Here is a 25,117-nt window from a genome sequence, read left to right on the forward strand (position 1 = left end):
CAGCCCGAATATTCGAAATTTAGCAGAGAGGGAAAAAAATTAAGGTAGTGTTTGCCAGCAAACTTTAATAGTCGCACTAGTACATCCTCATGGAAAAGTAAGGGGAGAAATGTGGTGGACAGAGTTACTCAAGACGTGGAATTGATCACCTCATCAAAGCCATCAGCACAGCTGCAGGAAAGGGACAAAATCAGTCCTGAGTCTTTCCTGATTTTTCCAGTAACTGTAAAAATATAAAAGACCCACCACTGCTTTCTCTGCTGTGCCTGGGCTTTCAGAACTATTAACTAACACTCACTGAGAATTAAATGCGTGTTTACCAGCACCAAAGTCCCTTTTTGAATCCCCAAATTAAAACGAGCAGCTTTCAACTCAGACTTTTAGTCCGAGTGAATTTACTATATGAATTTTAGTATATTTGATAAAACAGGAGCAGCCAGCTTAAAATGTCAGAGGTGGAGAAACTTCACATTCCCCGTTCTGCATCAGGGGAAACAGGGGCGCAGGACACTTTCCTAGCTTCGCTCTGTATTTTCACAGCACATATGAATGTTCTCTCGTGCCAACACATCCCTGAGGATATTTCCTGGCTGTGTCCTCCTCCAGCGCTGCTGGTTTTGGGAAGGGAAGGTTGGAAGCAGGCGGATGCTGCAGGCCTGGAGAGACCACTAGTGGAGAGCTGTCTGCGGTGCACGGGCAGGAACGGAGACGAGAAAGTGACACAACAATGAATTCCTTTCACTCCCGGAGCTGTCAGTGAGAAAGAAATACGGGAAACGCCACTCCGAGTTTAAAGTGCTAGGAATGAAATATATCCTGCTCCTCATTCAAGGGTGTTTTTTGGCATTCTTTTACAACTAAGAAGAAAAGCACAAGAGCATCCTTACTGTCATTTGTCACCTGCTCGCTCCTTAGATCCAAAATTCAAGGACATGAGGTCACAGTGTTCTGTCAAAGCTTCATCTGAACACTGGAGCATTACCAGTATAGTCAAAAATTCTTTTTCAAGAGAAGCTTTTCTAATAAATATAAATTTAATTTTTGTTTTCACATTTGTTTCATATTGTTGGTTACTCCTTGGATTTATGGTATTTCTGTGAAGCCAAGCTGCCTGCTGGCCTTCCATGAAATTTCCTGGTGTGATTCCACCTTCCTGCATGGCTTATCCTTCTACTGCACCCACCTCAGGGGGATTGTGCTGTTACAGATATCCAGACACAAATTTATGTTGTCTAGGGTTCAATTCTAGATGGATTTAATCTTCCCCTAAAAAATATTCCTTCTTATTTATTTTTCAGGAGATAAACTTGTAATCTCTTGGGTGTAAGTGGTGTTCCACTTCTTGGACTGAGCAATTGCATTGGACAGACCATGTGTCACCTCCTGAATTCAAAAGGAGATGAGAGGTTTCACCCCAAAGCTGAGGTTTGGAATAATTTTGCACAGTGATAGTGCAGGCACATCCATCCTAATGCACAATATAAGTATTTTTAAAATGCTGCAAGGTATTCTTTGGCATATACACCCTTCTGTAATTCAGACTCCTACATTTTTGGTTTCCTTAACCACAAAACTTCTTAACTCCATGTTTTCCTTCACAAATGTATTTATCAAGAAGTGTGCAGGAGCAAGGAGTAAATCTGACACTTTGGTAACCAGCACTGCTCAACAGAACTCGAGCTGGTGCCCACAGGGCACGGTGTGAATTATTTCATTAATGTCAATAAAGACAGGAGCCATTTACCATTTTGTCAGCGTTATAAATCACACCACCAACAGTTAAGTGAATTTAAGTTCATACAAGGCAAGTGGACAATGATTTACAAGATCAATAAAAGAAGGAACAAGAATGACTTGCCAGCTATATGCCAAATAAACTGATACACTTTGGGCAACAGTCTCAAAAGATGCCTTTTTAAAAGCAAGTGTTAAACAGGCATTTATTCCAGCAACAGTGTGAGCTCCCTAACAATCAATCTTCTTACCCTTCACTCCCAGAGCTTTTCCTTGATCCGCATTGTTCTCTCTGACAAAAGACAGGCGTTGCAATTAGTCACAGCTACCCAAGCTATCAACACCCAGGGCTTTCTCATCCAAATGACTCACCTTGAACTTTTCTTTACATTTTCAGCCTCATTGTTTCTTCCCTGTTTGGAAATACAGAGGTATACAAAAGCAAGATGGGATGCAGAAATAAACAAGTTTAAGTGGTAGAGTCAGTTCTTAATTTTGTCCTATACTGAAGGCTGAGCTCATCATTGTAATTTTCATCTTTATCCTGGTTCATACTGCCCTTTTCTCTCTTTATCTGTAAAATACAGGTTTGCAGTTATCTGAAACATCACCAGGACTTCCTATATGGGAGAGCAGTTCCTTAATACAAGGACAAAGTATTTTTGCACTGATTTGAGGGGAAGAAAAAATACCAAAAGGTGTGCGGATGTGCCTTCTTATGCATCAAGAAAATCTTCTCAATACAAATAAAATCCCCCAGAAAATCTCCAAAATATTATTTGTAGCAAAAGTTAATATAATCACATGGTTTACAGAAATTAAGAACTCCTGAGATTTACACACCATCAGCAGTAACTATTTTTTCAGCAAACAGAGTAAAATTTTCATTTCTAATTTTAACCTCGGATAATCTCAGCATTTGATCTGGCAATGTGTGTTTTTAATCTCACTTATTATTGAGCTATGGAAGAGAGTTGTGAACAACTCACACATTGCTTGAGCAGTCAAGCAGCAACAAAGCTGGGCACCAGAAAACTTGCCAAGTACGCAATGAGTTCTATTTTCAGGTATAAACACCAAATTTATGCCAAGATACATAAAAAGCTTGGTGCCAATACTTTTACAGAATCTTAAGAGCTTTAGATAGTGGATCCATGGGGAGGGATGGCTTTGATCTTGTAGATTTTGTTTAAAATACCTTTTAGAGAACTGGGGACCTGCTGCAGGCTGTGGGAGTTCTAACAAGTTTTGGTGTAATCAGATTTTAATTTACTGTAATCAAAGCAAGGAAGGCTGTGTCCTTAGAAAAGCAGAGAGGTAAACACCTCAAAAGAGCCAAGTTTAGAAGTTAATGCTTAAAAACACGACCGAGACAAGTGTTCTGACATTACAGTTCTTTATTTGTTTTTGAGTCCACAATCTATACAGGTATTTACAAGGCATGGAAATGGATAACAGCACAAAATACAATTGAGGTATAAGCTAAGAGCACAGTATGCCATGTTTCAATAAATATAATTCAAAATTTGTAAACTAAGTGACCAGATAGATGCATCTTGTCTACTAAAACCATATAAAATATCTGTTAAATCTCACGTGAGGTAGAGGACAGTTTTGTGTGTCATGTGATGCAACCACAGCAACGCTGACAATAAGACTGTACATCATTGGCAAATATTAAAAATTGTTGAATGCACTGATCATTTTTCACAGGCTTTTCTATGGTTTCAGAATTGTCACTCAACCTGTTGCCTTGAGCCAACACGGACTCAGCTGTTTTGCAGCTACTTTCTGTCATTTGAGAGAATTATACTGGCATGTCAACAGCAATAAATACTTTAGAGTGAGGATGAAAACACAAAAAACATTCTGTCAATCACAGAAAGCAACGTGATGGCAACGAAATATTTCAGACCAACTTTTTATTATTTCCTAGAATTCGTTTAAATACAGTACAGCTGTGCTTTCCTTTAAGTGAGGTATCTCTTAGAAGAAAAAAAAAATCAATTGATATCGTTACACTTAATTAATTTTCAAATAGCAAAATTTTATACCATGTTTGCTGTGCTTGATGAAGTGCTTAAAACTCATTTTTCAAGCATTTTCCAACTGAACCACTAACCCTGAAAAAACCAATTTGCTAAGTAATGGAGACACACTATAAAATCATCGTGCAATTCGTAAGCAATAACTGCTTTCACAAAAGCTAAAAAACAACTGTATTTTTTAAATAGATATATGCAGCAAATAGAAAATTCTACAAGCTTTCTGTAAAGAAAACCAATGAAAACTCACACTACAAATGCAATGAGCAAAAAGAAAATTGAAATTTGCAGCTTTCTGCTGCTTACTATCAATGGCTTAAATAAAATTACCAAAATATTGCAAGCACAGGTTAATAGGTAGGAGAAATTATGTCTTTTGTAGACTTCACCATGTTATAGAAAACTCTGTTGTGTGGATTAATTACACGAATTAAGTGCAGAAAAAATACAAAGTTGTTATCTTTACTGACAATCAAAATATATACTCTACAAACAAGTGAATTCTAGGAAGCTGACTACGACATTTCAAGGCCAACTTCCCAACTAATGCTAGGAAAGGTTTCCAAAAATTTCATAACACATTCTAGCCATCCCCTCCCCCAGTACAAAACAAGAATGTATGAATAAAACATTGTGACTTCTAAAATTCAGGCCAAGACTTATTTCTTTTCAGGCCACCAGTAGCTTTATGCTCCCACCCAACTTCTCCTACATCACTAATTGCATTATGCCTTTACTATGTACAGATGGTTTTACATCTAAGCTATCAATATATTAAATATAGAATAAAATTAGTTTAAGAATGTGAAACATAACTACATTCATCTAAATACTCCAACTGAACGATATGCTTTACAGAAACTAAAACACAGACTACTAAGTTTGGAGATTTAGATAAAAATCTCTTTCATTGAGGGACACCTGGTTACACTGTGAGCGAGGTGTTTCCAGACTGCCAAAATGTCAAGAGTTTTACCCTCTAAGCTCTCATATTTTATTTATTAAAGTATACAAAGCATGTTAAATTTCTCTTTTATAAAATATAGGAGCAAATCAGTTATTCACTCCCGATCCTACTTATTCCAAAAGGTGCACTAGGCAACTTCCATCTTGGTGTAGGTGTTTAAGAAAGCAACTTTCAAATTATAGACAATTTTAGGGCTTTGTTCTACAGGCTTCATGTCACAGCTACCTGGGAAAATGACTTCTTGCCTGAAAAGGTTAGCAAGCAATGACTGAAGGCAAACCAAACAATACATAAAATGAGCATGCTGTGACTAAAAGCAAAGACCTAATGACTGATTTAGTCTCTACCATTAAGTGTGCACTTAAGTGAGGGCCCTCAAGTGTGCATTCCAAGCTCCTATGTCAGGCTGTAAAATGAACCATTCAACAGAATTAGGATAAGGTAGCAAAACAAGGTCAACATATATTTTTTCTAAAACTTAAGAGCATTATTTACAATTTACTAGAAAACTATCTTTCAGAGACTGTGAGCACACAAAGGTCTATGGCACATTCATGTATACATTATTACTTAAAATCAGTATAAAATTAAGTCTACACATATGAAAATTGTTTATGTTACGTCAAGAGCCTGAAAGTAGTATTGAAGAATTTTAAGAGGATTACAATAATTTAAAATGCATTCTAACTTTAGATTAACTAAGTGGAATATTTACAAAGCTACTTTTAAGGTCATTTTAATAAATGTTCCGCTGGCTTTACCAGCCAGATGTTCAAAAATAATTAGGAGGGCCTTATCTGCAATTGGAATTGGTGAATCTTCCTATAGCTGCTGGGGTTTTTGCAACAGTGAAAATTTTGGTACAAAGGATGGCCCCCTTTTTATTGGTACCAAGGATGGCCCCTTTTTTTTGGTACGAAGGATGGTCACAGCATTTCCAGAGCCTCCAGCAGTGAGCCAAGTGCTGGCTGAGGCACAGGAACTGCACCAGCCCTCCCTGGCCAAGGGGAACATCTGAGCAGGACAAGAACACAGACAAGACCTGAATGGAAATGGAATATTCACTATCCTACCAATAGAATAATCCCAGCAGGGTTCCAACCATCCAACACTCAGCTCTAAATGCTGTGGTGCATCAGCTGTGAGAAGGAGCTGAGGTTTTACCCACACCCACAGCCTGAGCAGCAGCACAAAGGGACTCTGTCCATCCTTCAGCAGCACCAGGTGGGATTCCCCAATTCCCAGCTCACCCAGCACAGGATCTGCCCATCCCACAGGGCAGCCTCAGGCTCTGCTCCCCCTGTGCCCACGGGCCTGGTGGCTGGGCAACAAACCATTCCTGGTGTTTTTAAAGCAATGGTGCACACACAACCAGAACCACTGAGCCAGCTCCTTTCCCTCCAAACCAAGCTGCAAAGACAGGCCTTTTCCTTTTTAATTTGTTTTTTTCTCTTTTTTTTTCTTTTTTCCTTTTTTTTTTTTTTGTTGGTTTTCTTTCCAAAGGAAAAATTTGGAGATGGGAGCTGAAGAAGAGAAAAATATAATCCTGGTATTCTTTTCCAGCAGGGGGTGGAACTAGATGATCTTTAAGATCCCTTCCAACCCAAACCATTCTATGATTCTCAACACTGACAAAGAAAATTTATTTTTTTTTATCCAACTTGCTTTACTTGTCAGTGTAAATATGACACAGAGCTCATAAACAAAATTGTACAGTTATTAAAAAAATCATCCTAATACTCCGTGTCATTTAATTTACCACCTCATTTCTCATTCAATTTAAACATATGTGCAATTTTATCTTTCTCTGTGATATTCAGTCTTGTTATATCACTAACAGAGAAACAAAAAAGGAATTTTCAGTTTTACTAGTTGAGGGAAAAAAAAAAATCAGTGTAGGCTTTTACTAGTGGTTTCATCCAAAATTAACTGAATTATTAAGAGAATATTAAACTTAAGTACCTCAAACCAGAAACTAAAAGTAAAAACTATAGAGTGAAACACTAGAATTACTAAAATACTCCTATCACTGACATGATCAGCTGACATCTGCCAGCTGTATCCAATTTTTTGGAGAGAAGTGCAAAAAAGTTTTTCTTCATCCAACTTTAGCCATGCATTTAACCCACTAGGAACCAGACTTCAGAAGTACTCAGACATTATATATATACATAAAACAGTAATTCTGTACAATTACACATTTCCCATTGTTATAGCTTAACAAACATGCTGTATTTTCTTAATTCATGGTAACCCTACCATGCCATTCAAATACAGAGACTATCAAAATGATTTTTCAAAGTGCCATACCTCAGAATTTTATATTTTAAGCTATGATCACAATGTCAGTTAAGGCCTGTTCTATGTGATGAAAGAAAAATCCACAAGTTGGCAAGAAGCTCAAAGTGTGGAGGCTTAGGGTACTGAAGAAATTAACACATATTCCTTTATAATAAATATTCTTTTTCTTGAAAGCATTAATATCTGAAAAACAGTTAAGTCAAGCTTTCTCAGTTTCTAAAAGGAAAAGCCCCACCTTTAAGCCTTTTATTAATGTTTCTTTCATATGTACTAGACAGAAAAAACAGATGAAAACTTGTGAATTTTTAACTTCCCAAGATTCCACTGTAATTGCAATTTTTTTTTAATTCACAAAACCAAAACCAAACAAAAAAACCAACCCTAATGTTTTCCAGCAGAGCAAGCAAGTGCTGGCTCTAACACTCCTTAGACTGATAATGAGCTGTTAAATAGACAATACTGAAAACATCAGCTGACTTCACACAATGAAATTATGGGAAAAACTCATGCTGGTAAATCACTTTTGATACTCAATCATCAATCAGTTGTGGCAATTTTGAGCTCTGCCTTATAGACAAAAAGCTGCCTTTACTTTCCTCAGTTCAAGAATATTTAATTCTCACTGAAACCCAAACTATTTAAGACCTTGAAGAATTGAGGATATTTTTAATGTACTTTTATAACTGGATGTGCAATTGATAGCAAAATAAAGATACCCACATATGTTTTAACAGACAATGTTAAAAGGTGTAGAGTCCTTAAGACTGCATTAGAAATAGACAGAAACTGGTCACTCTAAATCAAGAGTTTCGTATTTTTCATCGTTTGAGAAAAACACCAGTACAAATCAATGCAGATTTTCATTGGCTAGGAAAATCTAAAAATGTCTATCTCTATTTATTTATATCTATGTATATGTTCATCTGGATCTGTCTGGGAAATAAAAATCCAGAGAGAACACTTTTTCTCAGCACAAAAAAATTGTTCACAATCATTAAAACCAAAACACCCTGTTTGAAGGACACAGTCATGCTTCCTCTTCCAATTTCTATTTTCCTTTCCCATTTTTGGAAGATTTCAGGATCTGCAGCTTCAACTCCTTTATCATCATCTCCAGCTTTTCCCGGGCCTCTCGTTCCTGTCTCAGCTCATCCTGGAGCTCCTGTCTGTCTGCCTCTGCATGATCCAACCTCTGCCTCAGCTCTGCCAGCTGGGAAACACAAGAGACACAGAGTAAATTTCAGCAATCATCAAAGGGTCACAGATGGTCACTCTATGATCCAAGCATTTCAGCCCACCAGAATTATGCAGTCGTCAAGTTATCACTTACCTGCTACACCATTAGCAAACAATGTCAATGTGCAAAGTTGCATAAACATCACATTAGCATTTAAAAAATTAGAAAATCTGATTTTAAATGCATATAAATTGTAGCTACATGAACTGTCACACCAGACTGTCAATAACACACAGAATCTGTTGGGAAAAATTGTGATGATGTTTGTATTGCATGTGCCACAAATCCCAGAACAAACTGCATTTTTTCATTTCCCAGGTCCATTTCCCTTACCTTATTTCAAAGCCTGAATGTATTTCTAGAAGAAACAAAATCACCAACACTGTTTTCTGATATTCCTTAGTATAAATGAAATATTTAGAAAATCTTGAACATAACCATCTGTGTGCGTATGTGCTCAAATATAAACCTGAGTCCACACAAATGTTTTTGTGATATATTTTGTGTTTAGACACAGAAGTTAAGTATTCTTTTCCTCTTTGGAATACAGAAAGGCTCAAACTTGCTAGAACTCACCAAAATTATTTACAGTGACATCTGGAAACATCTTTTCAAGTGTGTGGAAGTTCCTTATTGCTTATAGTACACTACCAGCAGTTAAAACAGGGAGGAGACTGGAAAGCAGCTATCCTCTTTCCCATTGATTCATGGGGCTAAAAGACCATTCAATTTATTTATAATTTATTATAATTTAATTCCATCTAAATTTATTATCATTTCATTCCATCTAAATTTATTTTCATTTAATTCCATCTAAAAACCCATCTGCCATTATAATGATAGGTGTACATCAGTATATCAGTACCTGATGTACATTATCACTAAGCATCCATCTCACTGAGAATTTGCAAGACAACTCATTTAAAGGAAAGAGCAGGAACATACAGAGTATTAATGGTGTTCACAAAGTGCTACAGAATGTACTGGGTGAAGGGATGGCTGTGCTGGCTTTAGAGAAACACCACATTTCATCCCCACTTCTTCAATCAGAAATATTTCAGCAGTTTTTGGCCAACAACAGGCTGTTCATGCTGCAAGTGCTGACTGCACAAGTGCTGCAGTGCAACACTGCCCACTGCCTGCATGCTGCAACACGTCTGGCTTTGATTTCCAGCTCCAAGGAAAGGCTCCAGGACTGGTTATTCTGCCTTACTGTGACTGACAGGGTGAAGCAAGTATTTCAATAAAGAAGTCAAAAAAGGAGACAAGACAGTGCATATTCAGACAGGTCTAGAAAGGAGAAGAGACAATTTTAAGCAAGCTGCAAATACCAAATTCTTAATTCTGTTTAATGCACAAGGATTCCTCCTAGTCCACAGTTCTCAGACAGGAAAGGCAGCCTGGGCAACTGCTTCAAGAACACATCAGATTAAGGCTTTTTTGAAATGCTGTATCCACAGCTTGGGAAAGTTCTCTGTTCCCAAGACCTCTGTTTAATTCTGGTGCTTCTTGGAACCAGAATCTACTGCAAGATGTGATAAATGGGAGAAAAATGTTCAAATTATACTTTGTGAATAGATCCACCACAGAGGTAATAACAGTAAACTTTTACACAAGGAATGTATGTAGTTTTCAGAGTCTAACTTCAAAAGGAACACACAACCAACCTCCTTGGGGAACAATCCACATTTTCACCCTCCAAAGGGAGTGAGCTGCCCAAGCCCAATAAAACATGCTGCACATGATGATCTCCATAAATTAGAACACGTTGTTACTTGCACTAACAGGGCTTGTACCAGATGTTTAGTAAATCAGGCCTTAGTCAGAGAGGATTATTTCTGGCAGCAAAGGCCAGGAATCAGTGGAGTGGGATGTCATGAAATTAAATTCATGAGAAGGATTTACGATCAGAGTCTCTGCCCTACTCACCAAAAATACCAAAACCTGTCTCTCAAGTAGTGCCTGTTTCTCAGTTTGAGTCAGTCTGAGCAGGAAATACACACAGCTGTGAACAAAGGACCACAGAGCTTTACTCAGCTCAAGTTTTAGATTTTGCTCACTTTAAAAATGAGCCTGTTAAGATTAGTTTGCTGTGATACAGTGCAAAATTAAAAAAAATTAATCATAACTACAGCTGATTTTTAAAAGGGGCATTCCAAGGTTCCCTTTGTCATTACCACATTTTTTCCCATTGGAATAACCTCCAACATTAAGAAGCTATAGTAAAAGCTAAAAGGAAAGTGAGAGGAAGAAATAGCTCCATAGGTTTTGACATGTGAATCCAAAGGCTAGAATGAGAAATACCAATATGATTTTCATTTCCAAGAAAACTCTTGGCCAAATGTTTTGGCAGAGCCCAGAAGGGGCTCATCAGATACTGCAGAAGGTTCTACCACCAAGGAACATGAGAGCAGCAAGGTATGCTGCTAATCTGACAAAAAGAAGGTTCAGAGGTTTGGAATTTTTTTAAACATAAAATAATAATGTTTAACTCTGTGTCACGGGCAAGCCCACATACATTAAAAACAGAATTTGTTTTAAATGAGGATGTAAGAGACCTCATGTTTAAGTTTAATGTTTCATCAATAATATCATACGTTTCTGTAAATCACATTCTGCCTTGGTTTCAATCAAGGAACAGGAAAATAAATATTGCTGTCACTGACCTATTTTGGTATCTGTCTGTGGTGTCAGAACAAACAGAGAAAACGAAACCTTTAGGTGGCTGAACAACACCTTCACAATTTCCTGATACACTAAACATGTTTTGTTTGAAACAAACCTTCCCTTCTCACCTGTGCTGCATATTCAGCTTCTTTATCTTTTTCCAAATTGGAGTCACAGCTACATTTTTGCTTCATCACTTGGTCCAGTTTCTTCTCCAAGTCTCTCTGCTCAAAATAAAATTCTTCCATCCTTTGTGCATGCTCTGCTTGCAAACATTCGAGTTCTTTTTGTAAATTCTGCTGCTCTTCAGTCAGTTCCTTCATAGCTTTAGAGTTGCTTAACATTTCCACTTCCTGTAAAGAAAGATCAAGATCACATACTCCTTCCTTCAAACACCAGAAAAGTATAAAAAACTCTATTTTAAAGTATTTCTGGAACCAATGAGGCCAAAAAGACCATTTGTAATGACCAGTAACAACAGCCTGATAATGGTATTTATCTACTTATCAATGACAGCATGGAATTCTGTAACATGCATTCTAATGTTTAAGAAATTACTTTTACTTCCAAGTACATGGAGCTTTCAGAAACAAATCTGCATTTCCAGCAGTGTACCTCAGGATTCACTAAAATATACTTTGAAGATGCAAGAAGTGTAGCACCAGAAAACAAAATGAAGTGTTTGATTTCTTTGTCCACTGACATTTTGATATTTTCAAACTCGTATTTTTTTTAAACTTATCTACAAGCTTTACCTCCAACAGAACAACTTTGAAGTAGCAGCTCTAGGGCCCTACCTGAGCTCCTAGGTTCTGAGATTAACATTTAAATTAAAATAAAATAAATTAAAATATCAGGTCTGTTCCATGCATGCAAGAAGCAAAGACAGTATTTCACTGAATTAAGAAAACAGAAATGTCACAAATGAACACCAGCTTTTAAAATAATCCATTATTAAAGAAAAGACTAAAAATAAAATCCGTAAAAGCATGGCTTAGCAAATGGGAATAGGAAAGTGGTATTCTTTTTTGTACAGGGCAGTGATAAGACCATTCCTATAGTACTGATATCTCCATCTTTAAAAACCTGAAAAATTTGAGATACACAAAAGCAGGAGCTGCTTGGACCCAGCAACTGCAAACTGAAGAGGCACCACTTATTAGTGGGCTCAAAACTCATGAGCATAAGGGACATTGAAGATTTGGTGTCTGGATTTAAGCTGAGGGAAAGATGACCAGTGAGCTCTGGTGTTTCTAAATGCTGCAATGTGTGATGCTGAGGAGGAGCCAGCCAGCCCACAGCAGCTCCCTGCTGCCCAGGGGGAAATGCAGCCAGACTGCCACGGTACCATTTGGAGCTGCTGCTTCCTCCGCAAAATCGTGTTCAGCTTCTCCTGCTGCTTGATGTAGGTCTTCATGACTTCTTCCATGATCCTGCCCTTGTCATCCTCACAGCTGATGTCCTTCATGAGCGTGGGGGACAAGGTTCGTGCATCAGCTCCTCCCTCAGCACGGCCAGGGTCCCTGGGGGGTTTGGAAGAAACGCGCTCGGACTTTGGTCCTCTCGCAGGACGAGCTGACACAGGAGGATCTACACAGGAGAAAACAGAGAACAATAATCACAGACAGTTCAAATTCCAGAGTGAAAAAAATGCAAAGAAAATTGAGACTACAAAAAGGTGGAGGGAATTTTTGGAAACCTGAAGTGACATCACAAAATTCTAGCTCGGTGTAAAGCTTTCCAAAATTCCGTGGTATAAAAATCAAAGTCCTCAATATAATTCTCACTACTCACCTAAACGTTTACTTGGCTGCTCCACCCCAGTTTTCAAGTCAATTTTTTCCTGTTCTTCAAGAGAAACCTCTGGATAGGAGGCAGCTTTTTTGTGCTTTCCACTACTGAGCTTCTTCTCTGAGTGCCCAGGTGAGGATTTATTCACTTCTGAAGCTTTTACTGATGTTTTTGCAACATCCTTGTATTGAGATGCAAGAGACACATTCGGGGCAACCACTTTGTCACACATATAAAGGTAGTAACTGAAAAAACAGCAGAAGAGCAAAATTCATGGTGAAAGGTAAGACATAATAAAAGATGGTTGGTTGAGAGCAGAAAGTTTAATTTACTATGAGTTCAAACTGTGAAAGCATCAATGAAAAATAAGCATGTCGTTTTTGAATTCTTCCTATGCAAATGGAAAGCCTAAGGACCCACTTAATCTTTACTGAGTAGATTATCTAGATAAGGTTTTGAGGCTATCAAAAAGTAGATTTTTCAAAATGGCTTATTTTAAAAAAATTACAGTAAATCATATGAAGGCTTCATTTAAAGGCAAAGAGTGCAATTAGAATCCAGACTCTCCAGAATTTTCATAATCCTTATATTAGCAATGGAGGAGGTGAGGGCAAGAGGAGTATCAAGAAAAACCATTTCCCTCACTGCTGCAGGTCACAAATTGGGTAAGGAGTCAAGGAAATGCAGTTGGTTTCTAAAACCAGGAAACCATCCCACAGGTAATTCAGCTGCAGCCCTTGTTCCACTGTGGGAGAAAGCCTTCAAACACCTCTTGGAAGTCTTTTCTGGAAGGAAATTAAGTGGTCCTCATGGTAAATAGGCCCTGTGCAGCTTTCCACATGTATGTATTGTATTACCACATGAAAGATCAAAAGTTACCTCTCTCATTTCTAGTAAGAAAGGGGAATTTTTAATTACATTTCAATTGTATTGCCTGCTGAAGAACACCCACAGGTCACAGCTTGAGTCTTATACCTAAAACCACTCATAAGCAGTTCATTAGTATTTATATTAAGAAATGCATAAAAATTTAGGGTTAAATTATTCCTGTGTGATACCTGAAGAGTTTTCCTCACAGTTCAGATTGCAAATACATTTTTTTCAGTTTGAATTATACCTAAATAGCCAAAAGTATTTGAACACTTGACAGTGCTTACAGCTCTACATAGAAACTCAGTTACCTGGGGTGGAAAAAGGAAGGTGGTTGAGGATCAGTTTCTGCTTCTTGCTTTATAACTGGATACCACTGCGATAATTCCAGGTTCTGCTGTGGCTCTGCCTAAAGGAATTAAAATAAACTGGTAATTGAAACATGGACACAGGTTATTTACATGTTCATAAGCACTCCTCAGAGAAATGGCATTTACACCATTAATACAGGTACACCAGAGAAACTGGGGCACTGGGAAATGGGGTGTCTTTGGCAAAGGTCATGCAAGCCACAGAATTCTTTGATCTCCAATTTACCACTGTGGGCAAAAGAGCAATGAAATTAAAGAAAAACATCTTTACAGACCTATCTAAAAGCTCTGCTGAGTTTCCAAAACTCTACTAAACAAGCCTGGGAGAAATAGAAAGCAGAAACTAGGATTCCCAGAAGGTTGTAGGAGCCTTTTGTAATAATGTGTCTATATAAAGTAAGCAACTGCCAGATACTTTATTTCAAAATTAAATGGAACAGTGGGCTGGTGTTCCAGGGACAGAACTTTCTTCAGTCATCACAAATTTTTATTACACAAGCAGGCAATGCTGCTCCCAGTAGTATGAAAATGTCATTCCCTTTGCAGTAGCAAACAAAATTTACTCAGGTGCATCAGAATACATAATCTTAAAAACCTCGGTGTATTTTGCATTTGGAAAGCAATTTTTGTTCTGTGCATCTTGAGAAATATTTTTGGAACTACTCTTTACTAGAAATTCCTGGTGATACTGGTGCTCCCCTGCAAAGTTGCTCTTAATTTGGAGCGAAAGGTGTCTCACCATATATTTACAATATTCTCAGAGGTAAGAAATTGATTAATAATTTCACTGTATTAGAACAGCCTTGGGCCATGGGGTTTTGGGTAGGGAGTGGTGGGCTGAGCCCAGGCAGCTGCCAGGCACCCACAGAGCTGCTCCCTCAGCACCATCCCCAGGGCATGGGAGGCAAAAGAGCAAGAAAGCTCCTGGATGAAGACAAAGCTGGTTTAAGAGGTGAAGGGAAGAGAAAAACACAAGTGAAGCAAAGGGCATGTGTTGAAGTGAGGGAGCGACCACCTTTGTTGATTTCGCATCTGACTCCACTTTATTCATCAATCAGGCACTTTTTATAACAGTGTTAATTCACTTCATGCATATTGCAAAATCTGAGCTCCTGATAGGCTGTAGAGAAAACTTCAGCTCCTCCTTTTGTTTACAATACCTGAAATTTGTTTATTGAAACCAAGATCAGTGTTCCCACCATAATATGAAAGGTTCTCAAAACCTTCATATCTATTCCCAGACTGGCCGTCTGTTCCCAGTAGCAGCCAAGGACAGAACGGTCTGAGAATCTTGTTGTTTATATAAAAGGTGGCTGAGAACCTTAATTATTTACAGGATCAAGCCTGGGAAAGGCTGCTTTACAGCAGGCTTCTATATTTCCCTCAGCTGAGTACCTTCATGGCCTCTTTCTTTAAGCCATGCTTAAACCAAGCTCTCCACAGGCATGGCTCAGTCCCTCCTCAGACAACAGCCCAGCCACCCTCCAATAGCCTCCACTTTGGATGCCAAACCCTCTTTCTCCTCCTTCTATCCCAGGTTTTATTGCAGTGGCCAGAACATTGGCATGGTAGCCACAGTTTTAGCCACAAATCCAAAGCCCAGCACCACAAAGGCTGCTACAAAGTCAACACCATTGCAGCCAGACCCAGTACCTTCCACAGTTAAAAAACAGTCCATAAAGCAAAAAAAAAGTTAAATAATCCTGTATTGAAACCTTTATGTAGTGTTCTAATACCTCCACAATTACTTATATGCTATAAAATCAGAGAAGTTTGGATTTACACACCCTGGAAAGACATTTAGAGAACTCCATCTCTGTCAGTGCCACAGGGGTGAGCTGAGCCAAGCTCTGCACAATCCAACAGCCCCAACCCTGGCAGGGACCAAACCCCACCTGCCCCATCCTGGCCACAACTCCCAGCCCAGGAAACTCAGCTCTCACAATGAAACTGAAATTCAACCCCTGCAGTTCCTCAAATCACTTCCATAGACAGAAAGGAGGGACGGAACAAGGAAGAGAAGCTCTGGAGTTGTAAAGTTATAAAAAGGCTTTAAATAAAAAAGATTTGAATAATCTCCAGAAAAACGGCCTCACCCTGACACTTGCCAAGTTTTTTCTACTTACTCAGATCATTCCAATAATTTAAATAATCACATCTAATCTACTTATACTGCAGCTAGTATGCAGTGATCTGATTTTAGCTTCAGATCACATTTGTCCATATTTCAGGACTCACATTTTAACATGCTTATATATTTACACATGAAATTATCAGGTCATCTCTATTTTCAATTTACTAGGTCAGATTTTTGCTATTTTTTTTTTTTTACCTATTTCAAGTGGAAACTGAATTTACTGTCTACCTGTTAGTGTGAATCTTGCAAATGAATTTCATAGCATGCAATCAAATTCTTTACTTAGGAAAGAAAATGAAATGTTACCATAAATAAATGAAGTCTTTTTCTAACAGGATTCTTCCCCTCACCATTCAGGTAAATGAAATAAGGCATCTATTTATATATATATATATATGTCATTTCATCGCCCAACAATTTGTTTATTTTAGATGCTCTTAAATAATTCTATAAACACAGTAAATTGAATTGAATTACTTCCATTCAAACTGTTAAAAAGGGTTACATGAAAAATTACTTATTTTTCTTAAAGGTTAGTTGGACAATGCCATTCTTTAAGGAAAAAAAAATATATAAGTAAGTGTTTCAGTGTAATCATTAAGCCAGTAGTTTTAGCAGAGATTGGATTTATAAAACTGTGACCAGCTCAAGGAATCAGCCTGAGAAGGAAAGCAAAGTTTTAGTGCAGAGATGATGAGAAACTGTCGCAAAGTCAAAGGGAACAAGGATCTGTCAGAGCAGGAATCAGCAGAGACTCGGTGACAGCTGTTCCATGAAGAGCAGGTGGATGTTGCACTGCAGCCTAGAACTCCACAGAAAATTGTGACAATCAAGCACACAGCTTACAGCTTCCTTGTTAGCACAAAGAACAGAAAGGAATTAATCTCAAGAGTGCTTTGCTCTTAAAATATTGAAACAAAAGTGTATTTGCACTGTGAGGTGAATAAACTCAGAGTGAAATGCTAAGGAGAAAGGCAAAGCATGGCATCCAGGATGCTCCAAGGACTATGGGATTTAATTAATTCATTATTACTAGATGGGGAAAGACCTAGCCAAGGGCAACTGTTCTTCCTGGGTCCTCCAAGAGAAGCACAAAGGATGTGTCAGCACTTCTGAGGACTGACTCAGCAAAGGTGGTGAGGAGGTGACAGCAGCAAACAGAACAGCCTGCAATAAACTCCCCTAGGAGGGCAAGGAAAGGGAATGGCTACGTGTTGTACCTGATACCTGAAATGAGGGAAAGAAGTGGTGGCTGCTCCATCCCTGGAGCTGCTCAAGGTCAGGCTGGATGGAGCTGTGAGCAATCTGGTCTGTGGAAGGTGTCCCTGTGCAAGCCAGGGGGTGGAATGAGATGATATTTAAGGTCCCTTCTAACCTAAACCACTCTGTGATTCTCTGAAGCAGCCTAAGCTCTCCCAGGACAAGGAAAGGGAAACTGTACTCCAGCACTGCCCTCTTAAACGTTTTTACTCTTTTCTACTTCCCAGATGAATATCCACAGGACAAAAAAAAAAAACCCCAAAACCTCCCTCAGCACTGCACTTTGCTCAGGTTTTCACAGCTTCTGACTCTGTTTTCACACGTTGCTTTGTAAGAAAAAACTACACAGGTCTGCAACAGAAGACTGCAGAAAGTTTTATAATTTAATTTGCACCAGTCCAAATTACTGCCACTGCTCATTTCAGCTGGTTTTTTTTTTTCATCTTTGCAGATGAAACTGAAAGATCTCATTGTCTGAAATCTGCAGCTGTGGGAAGAAAAGCAGCATTTACAGGTGCGAACATGGAAGAATATTTCCACTGATGCATCCACCATGCTGTAGTTCCTTTCTTACACTGGCACTGCAAGAATAAAGACTGACATGTCTTTATCAGTTGAAAAGCAAAGTCTCTTTGCTAGGAGACTGCATCTTCAAATAATTCAGCATGTGGAAGCCTGCCATACTGCAGACTTCCATGGGAATCTGCTGGTAAAATCTCTTCCTGCAGACTGGCACCACTGTAACAATACCTGTTACTACAGTCAGCCTTCCTGCAACACCAACTTTTCAGAGATTTGTGCAGAAAGGTGTCAGCTCATAGCACCCCTTTTTGGGCTCAACCATCTGTGCTGCTCCTGCTGCTATTTTGAAATCCACCACAAAACATCCAACAGGCAACATGGATTTATCAAACCAGCAGCCATCAAACAGACATAGAAACACTGAATACACTGAAAAGAGCTGTCATGGGGCAGAAACCATTAAAAGCCTATTAAAGTTGATACCCCAAAATTGTGTTTTCCATGAATGAGAACATCTATGATATTAATGTTTCTCTGCTGCTTGTCCTATTATTTAAAGTAGAAGCTCTCCAAGGGACAAATAAGCTCTGTATTTTGGAACCACAGCACAGACTTGCAGCAGTATTTTAGGAAAAAATAAGATGTCTATTATTAACTATTGTCAAGATACCGGCCCACAGCTCATTACTTGGGCTGCTTAAAACCCCCTCTTTTTGGCATATTTCACTGCACAAGTGGTTTAAACAGAAAGCTCTTGCTGAACAAGCAGGCTTTGGGCTTCTAAATAGCCACTGAGCAAAGCACCAATACCCTGCACACAAGTCATGAGATGGGTGGCCAGCAAGCCAGGTTGCCATCCAGCCCACGTGTGCATGCTGGAGTACAAATAACAAATGAAGAATTCCTTTGTAACACTTGATTTTCAAGCTCCTTTCTGCTTTGCTCAGCTGCTGCAGCACACGCTGCATAAAACCTACTCAGAGGTCAAATGGGAGAACAAGAATTTTCACAATACCCTGAATTTTCCAGAGTCTGTACACCTTAGGACAGAACAAGAACCAACAAAGCCAAGCCAGCTCGAATGGTTACTTGCAGCCCAAAGAGGAAAGAAATTACCACCCCTCTTAATGAGAAATGTTATTTCCATGGTGAAGCTCTCACAAATTTAACTTAGGCTTGATGTGACAAGCATTCCCACTTAGAAAAGCCAAGTAATGCGCTTCTAAAACAAGTACTTATGTGTGAGCAGAGAGAGATCTGGGAGTTTTACACCAGGTGAACTTACTTTGGACCGAGTCCTTTTCTGATTTTTCTCGCTGAATTTCTCCTTCATTTCCTCCAGGAGATGCTTCAGCTCTCTCTCCTCCGACGTGCCCAGGTATTTTTGGTTAATGTGCAGGTAGCAGTGCCACTTGGCCGACTCAAAGCCCCAGTGGCAGGTCCTCTTGTCCGGGGATCTGTGTGAATGCATCACGAAGGTCTGGGGCGAGAACATCCCGTAGCATTCCAAGCACTGGATACACGGGTCATCGGGGGCAAGGTAGAACTGAGGTGCAAACAGCCCCTGGCACTTGCCCAGGCATTCGTGCTCCACCTCGAAGGCACTGCCAGTCTCTTTCAGCTGGGCCAAGGTGTTCTTGCCAGGGAGGAAGCTGCCACTTTGGGGGAAAGTGCGAGGGCGCAGTAAAGCGTTGCATAGTCTCTGGGCGTCCGTCAGCGTGATGAGCCCGCAGGACGGAGCGTTGAACGGAAGAATTCCCAAAACCTTCAGGATGTGAAGCTGGTCAGAAGTGCACCTGGAGCAGTAGATGTAGAGCTCGTCACACACCGTGTTGATCTGCTGCAAGGAGAAGTCTCGGAGAACCGAATTCAACACTTGAGGCAGGCAAAGTCTTTTTTCTCCTCCGACTTTGAAGCAAGAGATGGATTCCCCCTCCAGCAGGGTCTGTGTCAGCTCCGTGGAGCTGTCAGGGGGGATGAGCAGCGGCCCAGAGAGGACTTGTGGTGATGGGAGAGGCAGGAAGACAGTGGGTGACATACTTTCCTGGGAATACCGAGCTGAAAAAGCGGCAGGTCCACCCAGCGAGCTCTGGCTGCTTAGGTGGAACTGTGCCAACGTGTGCTTCAAACCTGGATTTAAACTCAAAGGCTCAGATAGTGAAGCACTGCTTGCCTTGGTGGTTTCCCCATCAGCCTCCACCGGAGTTTCATCATAGTCATCCAGGTTTTCCTTCTTTATTGTTGGCAATTTATTTATTACTACCTGTACTTTGTTATTTACATGCATTTCTGTCATTGCTTTTTTCAGTGGAGGACTCCCATCCTCTTGGATCCTGCTCCTTTTTTGGTCTGAAACCAGACCTAGAGGGAAGTTTATCTGTGGGCTTTCCATTGCTTAACACTGGGCTTTAATTAAGCCAGTCCTGAATGTGCATTTTCTTGCTTTTTCATATAAAAAATAGTTTCATGTGATCTTGGATTACCTCAGGTGCACCAAGTTGCACGCTCCTTTCATTAAAACATTACTTCTTCAGCATCCAACAGTAAAAACTGTAACCCATTTTGCATGTAATACCATAAAATTACTAATGGAGAGGTTACACTATCTTCTTAGTTATTTGTTCAATTTTATAATATAAAAACCCCAATGTAATATGTATACAAAAGGTTTTCTTCATAGCCCAGTCACTACTTTACACAGTAGTCTTGTCCAGCAATTTAGTAAAAAACGATGCACTGATGTGTGCTCATCCTCAATCGTTTTTTTTCCTTTAAAAAATATACTGTCTTTTCAAATAAGTCTCTATTTAAATATTAAAATAGAAAAATGGGCTCAGTTAGAAGAATGTCAATCTTAACGAAACTGATCCAAAACGTAGTTTAAGTTGTGTGAAAATTTTATTCAGCACTTTCAGCTCCCAGAGATCAAACACAATCTTGAGGGCTTGCTTTATTGCGCTGCCAGCTTTATGATTTCACCACCACCACCGTGACAGCTACTATGGCAGTTCACAAATAAATCCTGAAATTAAAGGCTGATCCAGAGCGACGGCAAAAACGAAACGTCCCTAGAGAGTCACCTTTCGCACAGATGTCACTGGCGTGTGTCAGAATTTTCCCAGCCCAAGTTATTAGTAATAGAGGTGAGATCCAGGCCATGGGCTGAATGCATGCCGTGTGCTAGCACAGAGTTCTGCCCGTCCTTCCTGATAACCTGTGAAAGACAGAGAGGCCATCACAAGCAATCCCAGAGTCTGCTCTGTACCTAAAGGGGCTTCAGGAGAGCTGGACAGGGACTTTTGACAAGGGCACAAGTGTGACAGGAGTCACAGGACAAGGGAGAATGGCCTTAAACGGAGGGAGGGAAGGTTTTGATTTGATACAAGGAAGAAATTATTCTCTGTGACAGCAGTGAGGCACTGGCACAGGTTGCCCGGGGAAGCTGTGGCTGCCCCATCCCTGGAAGTGCCCAAGGCCAGGTTGGACAGGACTGGGAGCAGCCTGGGATAGTGGAAGGCGTCCATGCCCATGGCGGGGGCGGTCGGAAGCAGATGAGCTTTAAAGGCCCCCCTGCACCCATCGGGGATTCCCTGCCAGAGGCAGGGTGCGCTCCCCGGTAACTCGCGGAACACCGGGACAAGCCCCGACCGACGGGCGACACCGGCGGGGGAGGGGGCGGTCCGGAGCGGCTCTCCCGGCGTGCACGCCCGAAAGGACGGGCGCTCCGGCGAGCCGCGGGCCGGGCACCGACCCCTGGCCCCGCAGCCCCTCCCGGGACGCCGCACGCCGCCGCTCCCTCCCGCGCCGTGACTCACCCCGGCCCCGCCGGCACCGCTCCGGGCACGGCTCAGCCCTTCCCCCTCCCGCCGCCGGGCTCGCCCCTCCGCCCTGCCCGGCTCCCCGCTGGCCCCGGCCGTACCGCTCCGCTCCGCCGCCCCCGTGTCCCTGCCCCCCTGCCATCCCCGGTACCCCGCTCCCCCTCTGCCCGCCGCCCCCGCGCCGCCTCTCCACAGCCGCCGCCGCTCCCTCCCATCCCATTCCATCCCATCCCCCGGCGGGCGCTCCCGCCCTTCCCCCCCGGCCCCGCCGCCCCGCTCCCCGCCGTTCGCAGTAAGTTCCCCGGCTGCTCACCCGGCGCCGCGGGGGCTCCGGCGGCCGCGGGGAGCGGAACAGGCGCCGCACTCGCGCCGCCCACCCGTGACCTCACTGCGGAGACCGAGACGGCGGCGGCGGCGGCGCGCGGGCACGAACCCGCCGGCGGCGCGCGCCGGCCCCGCCCACTGTCTGGGGCAGCGGCGGGAGCGCCCGCCCGCCCCTCCCCCGCCCGCCGCCGCCTCAGCGCCGGGAAACCCGGCCCGGCCTCCCCCATTACCCCGCCGCCCGCGGGGGAAGCGCAGGAAGATAAATTAAAAAGAAAATAAATATATATATGTGTGTAATATACATTAAAAAGTGAATGTACATGGAAAAGTGTTGTTTCTGCCCGGGTTCCCCTCAGTCCGCCCGGTCAGAGCCTGCCCCGCGCCGCCCTGTCGCCGCTCCTCCGTCGGCGGCCGAGAGGGGCCGGCTGAGGGACGGAGACGGAGCGGCAGCTGGGGCGGGGGAGGGAGAACGGCCATGGCAGAAAGGGAAAAAGCCGGGCTGGAGGAGGGCCAGGCGCTGTCGGGGAGCTGTCGGGCGTGTCGCTCGCCTGAGGCGCGACGGCGGCGGCGGGCAGAGGCCGCCAGCCAGGGGCTCTCCGTGACTGTCCCTCAGTGACTGTCCCGCAGCGGGGCTCCCGCAAAGAGGATCCCTCGCTGAGTGTCCCTCAAAGAAGGCCCCTCAGGGAGAGTCCTTGTCAAAGAGCGTCCCTCGGCAAGGGTCTCATAGTGACTGTCCCCCAGCGAGGGGCCCCACGAGGGTGAGCTGTGCTCTGGCACCCCACTGCTGGGGACAGGGAGACGCGGGGAAGGCGGGACAGTGTGAGGGCGCCTGTCCCCGCAGCACTGTCACAGACCGCTCCCTCCAGCCACGGACATGCTGAAGCGCAGGAGATGTTTTGGGAAGCGAAATGATCAAACCGCGGAGAGGCGGGGAAGATGCTCTTCAGGGACAGCTTAGTCGCTGTACAACTCGTTCATGTATTACAAGTTTCTTCTGCCTGCAAGAAGCCCAAAGCTTTTCAGTTTACATCTTTGTGAAGTCAGCGCTTCAGCTGGGATTACGGTGCAATCCAATTTGCCGTTTCCTTTCATCCCACACAGTTACATATTTTGATGGGAGCACAAAAGCACAGCGCATGAAAATGGGGCGGTTGTACAAGCACCAGGCACCGCTTAGCACCGGCCAGCGCTGCCCTAAAGCCGTCCCAGGAGGATTATGGCACAGCCACAGAACCCGCCTCGCTGCTGAGCTGCTGAGAGGCGTTTGGTGCTCTTCAATCCTTGACTTCGCACCTTTAATATGCTCAGGTTTCCTCCGGGCTGCCTCGCTGATAGAGAGGCCCTTGAGCATCACTGCAAAGCTGCTTCAGGAGTCACCTCTTACCTCGCCACATCAGTTGCACTATCTGCAGCAATATCTACAATTTCTTTGGATCTGAGTGATCTTTAAGGCCTCTGCCAACCTCTTCCAAACCACCAAGGTTTTACAGAAAAGCAAACATTTTTGCAAAGAATACTAACACCCACTACTTATTTATTAAGCAGATATAAGGGCTGCTTAAAAGCCACAACATTATGGCAGAATTAAACAAGATTTCTAAATCCACCAGCTTTTGGAGCTGATTGTGAAAGATATGAATCTATGAGGGAATCGTCTAGACATTATAGACATTCCTGTCTGCTTCGCCCTCTTGGACTTTATGACCTGATTAAAGAAAAAAAAAAGTCTTCAAATACCAATCAGTGAAATGCACTGTGTCATAATCCCTTTCAAATTTACTGAAGAAAACGTAACATCTAACATTGGAGCTGGACTGATGAATGTCTGTGAGGAAGGCAACATATGTAGGCAGATATTCCATCTTTTATTAGACCTCCTGGTGTCATGGAAGCTTAGGATTCAGTGGCATTGTTTAATTTGTTGGGGTTTTTTTTTCAGGTTCTGCAGCAGAAATGTTCCATTTCAGGTTACAGATCCTGGTAACTATTGTGCTGTAATGATAGTGTTGCTATAGAGCTACAATAATCAGGCGATGGAAGACAAAGTTTGTAGGTAGAGAATTGTCTAAAAAAAGGTGTTAGCTCTGCCTACAACTTCTACTGTGGACTGTGAAAAGCAGTTCTGAAGACACTGCACAATTAAAACCTGAGTTACAGACCTTTGCAAGAGGTAATAAAGTGCACTAATAGCACAAGAGGAATATTGCTTTGATTAATAAAGTGTCTGAATTTTCAAGAAGTGCTGAGGCTCTGGGGAAGCTCACAAACTTCCCTGATACACAGTCCCTGAAGATACACAATTTAACTATAAACTATGCCCTGGAGAGCACAATTTAACTGTGAACAAAGATGTGCATTTTCTTCTCTGATGAGATTATATTATGCTTTTTAAAGAAAAAAAAATCACTTTGGAAGTCACATTTAATAGTAAGTTGTAACAGTTCAGACTCTTAGCTACTCTGTCATAGGAGGTTTCACTCTTGTAAAATAGATATCCTATTACAGGTTGTGTTTTAAGCACAAAAAGTTGATAGATTTTGGCAGACACCACATCCTGCAGGACAAATCACAGTGGGGACAGTGCACAAAACACTTCAGCTCCTGAAGGACTTGAACTATTCCTCTGGTGTAAGGGGAGTATAAGCCCAGACACTTTACTCATCCTTAGAAGTCCAATGTGGACACAAGAAATTCCTGGTTTTATGCCTGAAAAAAAAACACCTCTCACAAAAGCTGCACAGACCTGGGACGTAGATGCTGCTCTGCCTTCAAATATTGGTGGCTAAATGGTAAGAGTCCACCTTTCAAGCATTCAATCCAGATCCCTTTATTATAAGCAGAAAAAAAATTAAACCCATGGGGGATCTCTCTGCGAAAAAATGCAAGATATGGTAAAATCTGTTTTTTCTCAAAGGGGCTCCAATGCCTACCTTCTCTCTTCCCAGGAAAACATCATTATTCTGTGGTCAGTTGCAGATCCCTCTGTTGCTACAACGCCTCACACCATCCCTGCTGAAGCGAGGACGCCTGCTTAGCACTTACCAAGTGTATGTATAGATTATCCAAGCTATTA

General features: G+C 41.8%; 1 protein-coding gene across 3 annotated transcripts; it reads right to left on the bottom strand.

The window, feature by feature from the left end:
- Positions 1–3,113: 3,113 nt before the first annotated feature.
- SKIL (SKI like proto-oncogene) lies at positions 3,114–24,995 on the bottom strand. Of its 3 annotated transcripts, none has more exons than XM_064721093.1 (7): positions 24,975–24,995; positions 19,188–21,116; positions 13,924–14,021; positions 12,746–12,987; positions 12,300–12,541; positions 11,080–11,304; positions 3,114–8,257 (listed from the first exon to the last, which is right to left on the bottom strand). In XM_064721093.1, the coding sequence occupies exons 2-7, from the start codon at positions 20,292–20,294 to the stop codon at positions 8,096–8,098; spliced, it is 2,076 nt and encodes a 691-aa protein (XP_064577163.1). In that variant the 5' UTR covers positions 20,295–21,116; positions 24,975–24,995; the 3' UTR covers positions 3,114–8,095. The 3 variants fall into 3 exon arrangements, with proteins under 3 accessions (XP_064577163.1, XP_064577162.1, XP_064577161.1); XM_064721092.1 differs by lacking the exon at positions 24,975–24,995 and adding an exon at positions 22,365–22,423; XM_064721091.1 differs by lacking the exon at positions 24,975–24,995 and adding an exon at positions 22,034–22,166.
- Between the last annotated feature and the right edge of the window lie 122 nt (positions 24,996–25,117).

This window comes from Zonotrichia leucophrys, chromosome 9 (genome assembly GCF_028769735.1).
Source record: "Zonotrichia leucophrys gambelii isolate GWCS_2022_RI chromosome 9, RI_Zleu_2.0, whole genome shotgun sequence".
NCBI classification, from domain to species: Eukaryota; Metazoa; Chordata; class Aves; order Passeriformes; family Passerellidae; genus Zonotrichia; species Zonotrichia leucophrys.

Coding starts and splice junctions, on each gene's coding strand:
- SKIL (XM_064721093.1), bottom strand. CDS start 20,294: ATGGAAAGCCCACAGATAAACTTCCCTCTAGGTCTGGTTTCAGACCAA. Junction 14,022..19,187: donor AGAAAAGGACTCGGTCCAAA/GTAAGTTCACCT, acceptor TAATTCCTTTAG/GCAGAGCCACAGCAGAACCT. Junction 11,305..12,299: donor GGAAGCAGCAGCTCCAAATG/GTACCGTGGCAG, acceptor CTTTCTTTACAG/GAAGTGGAAATGTTAAGCAA.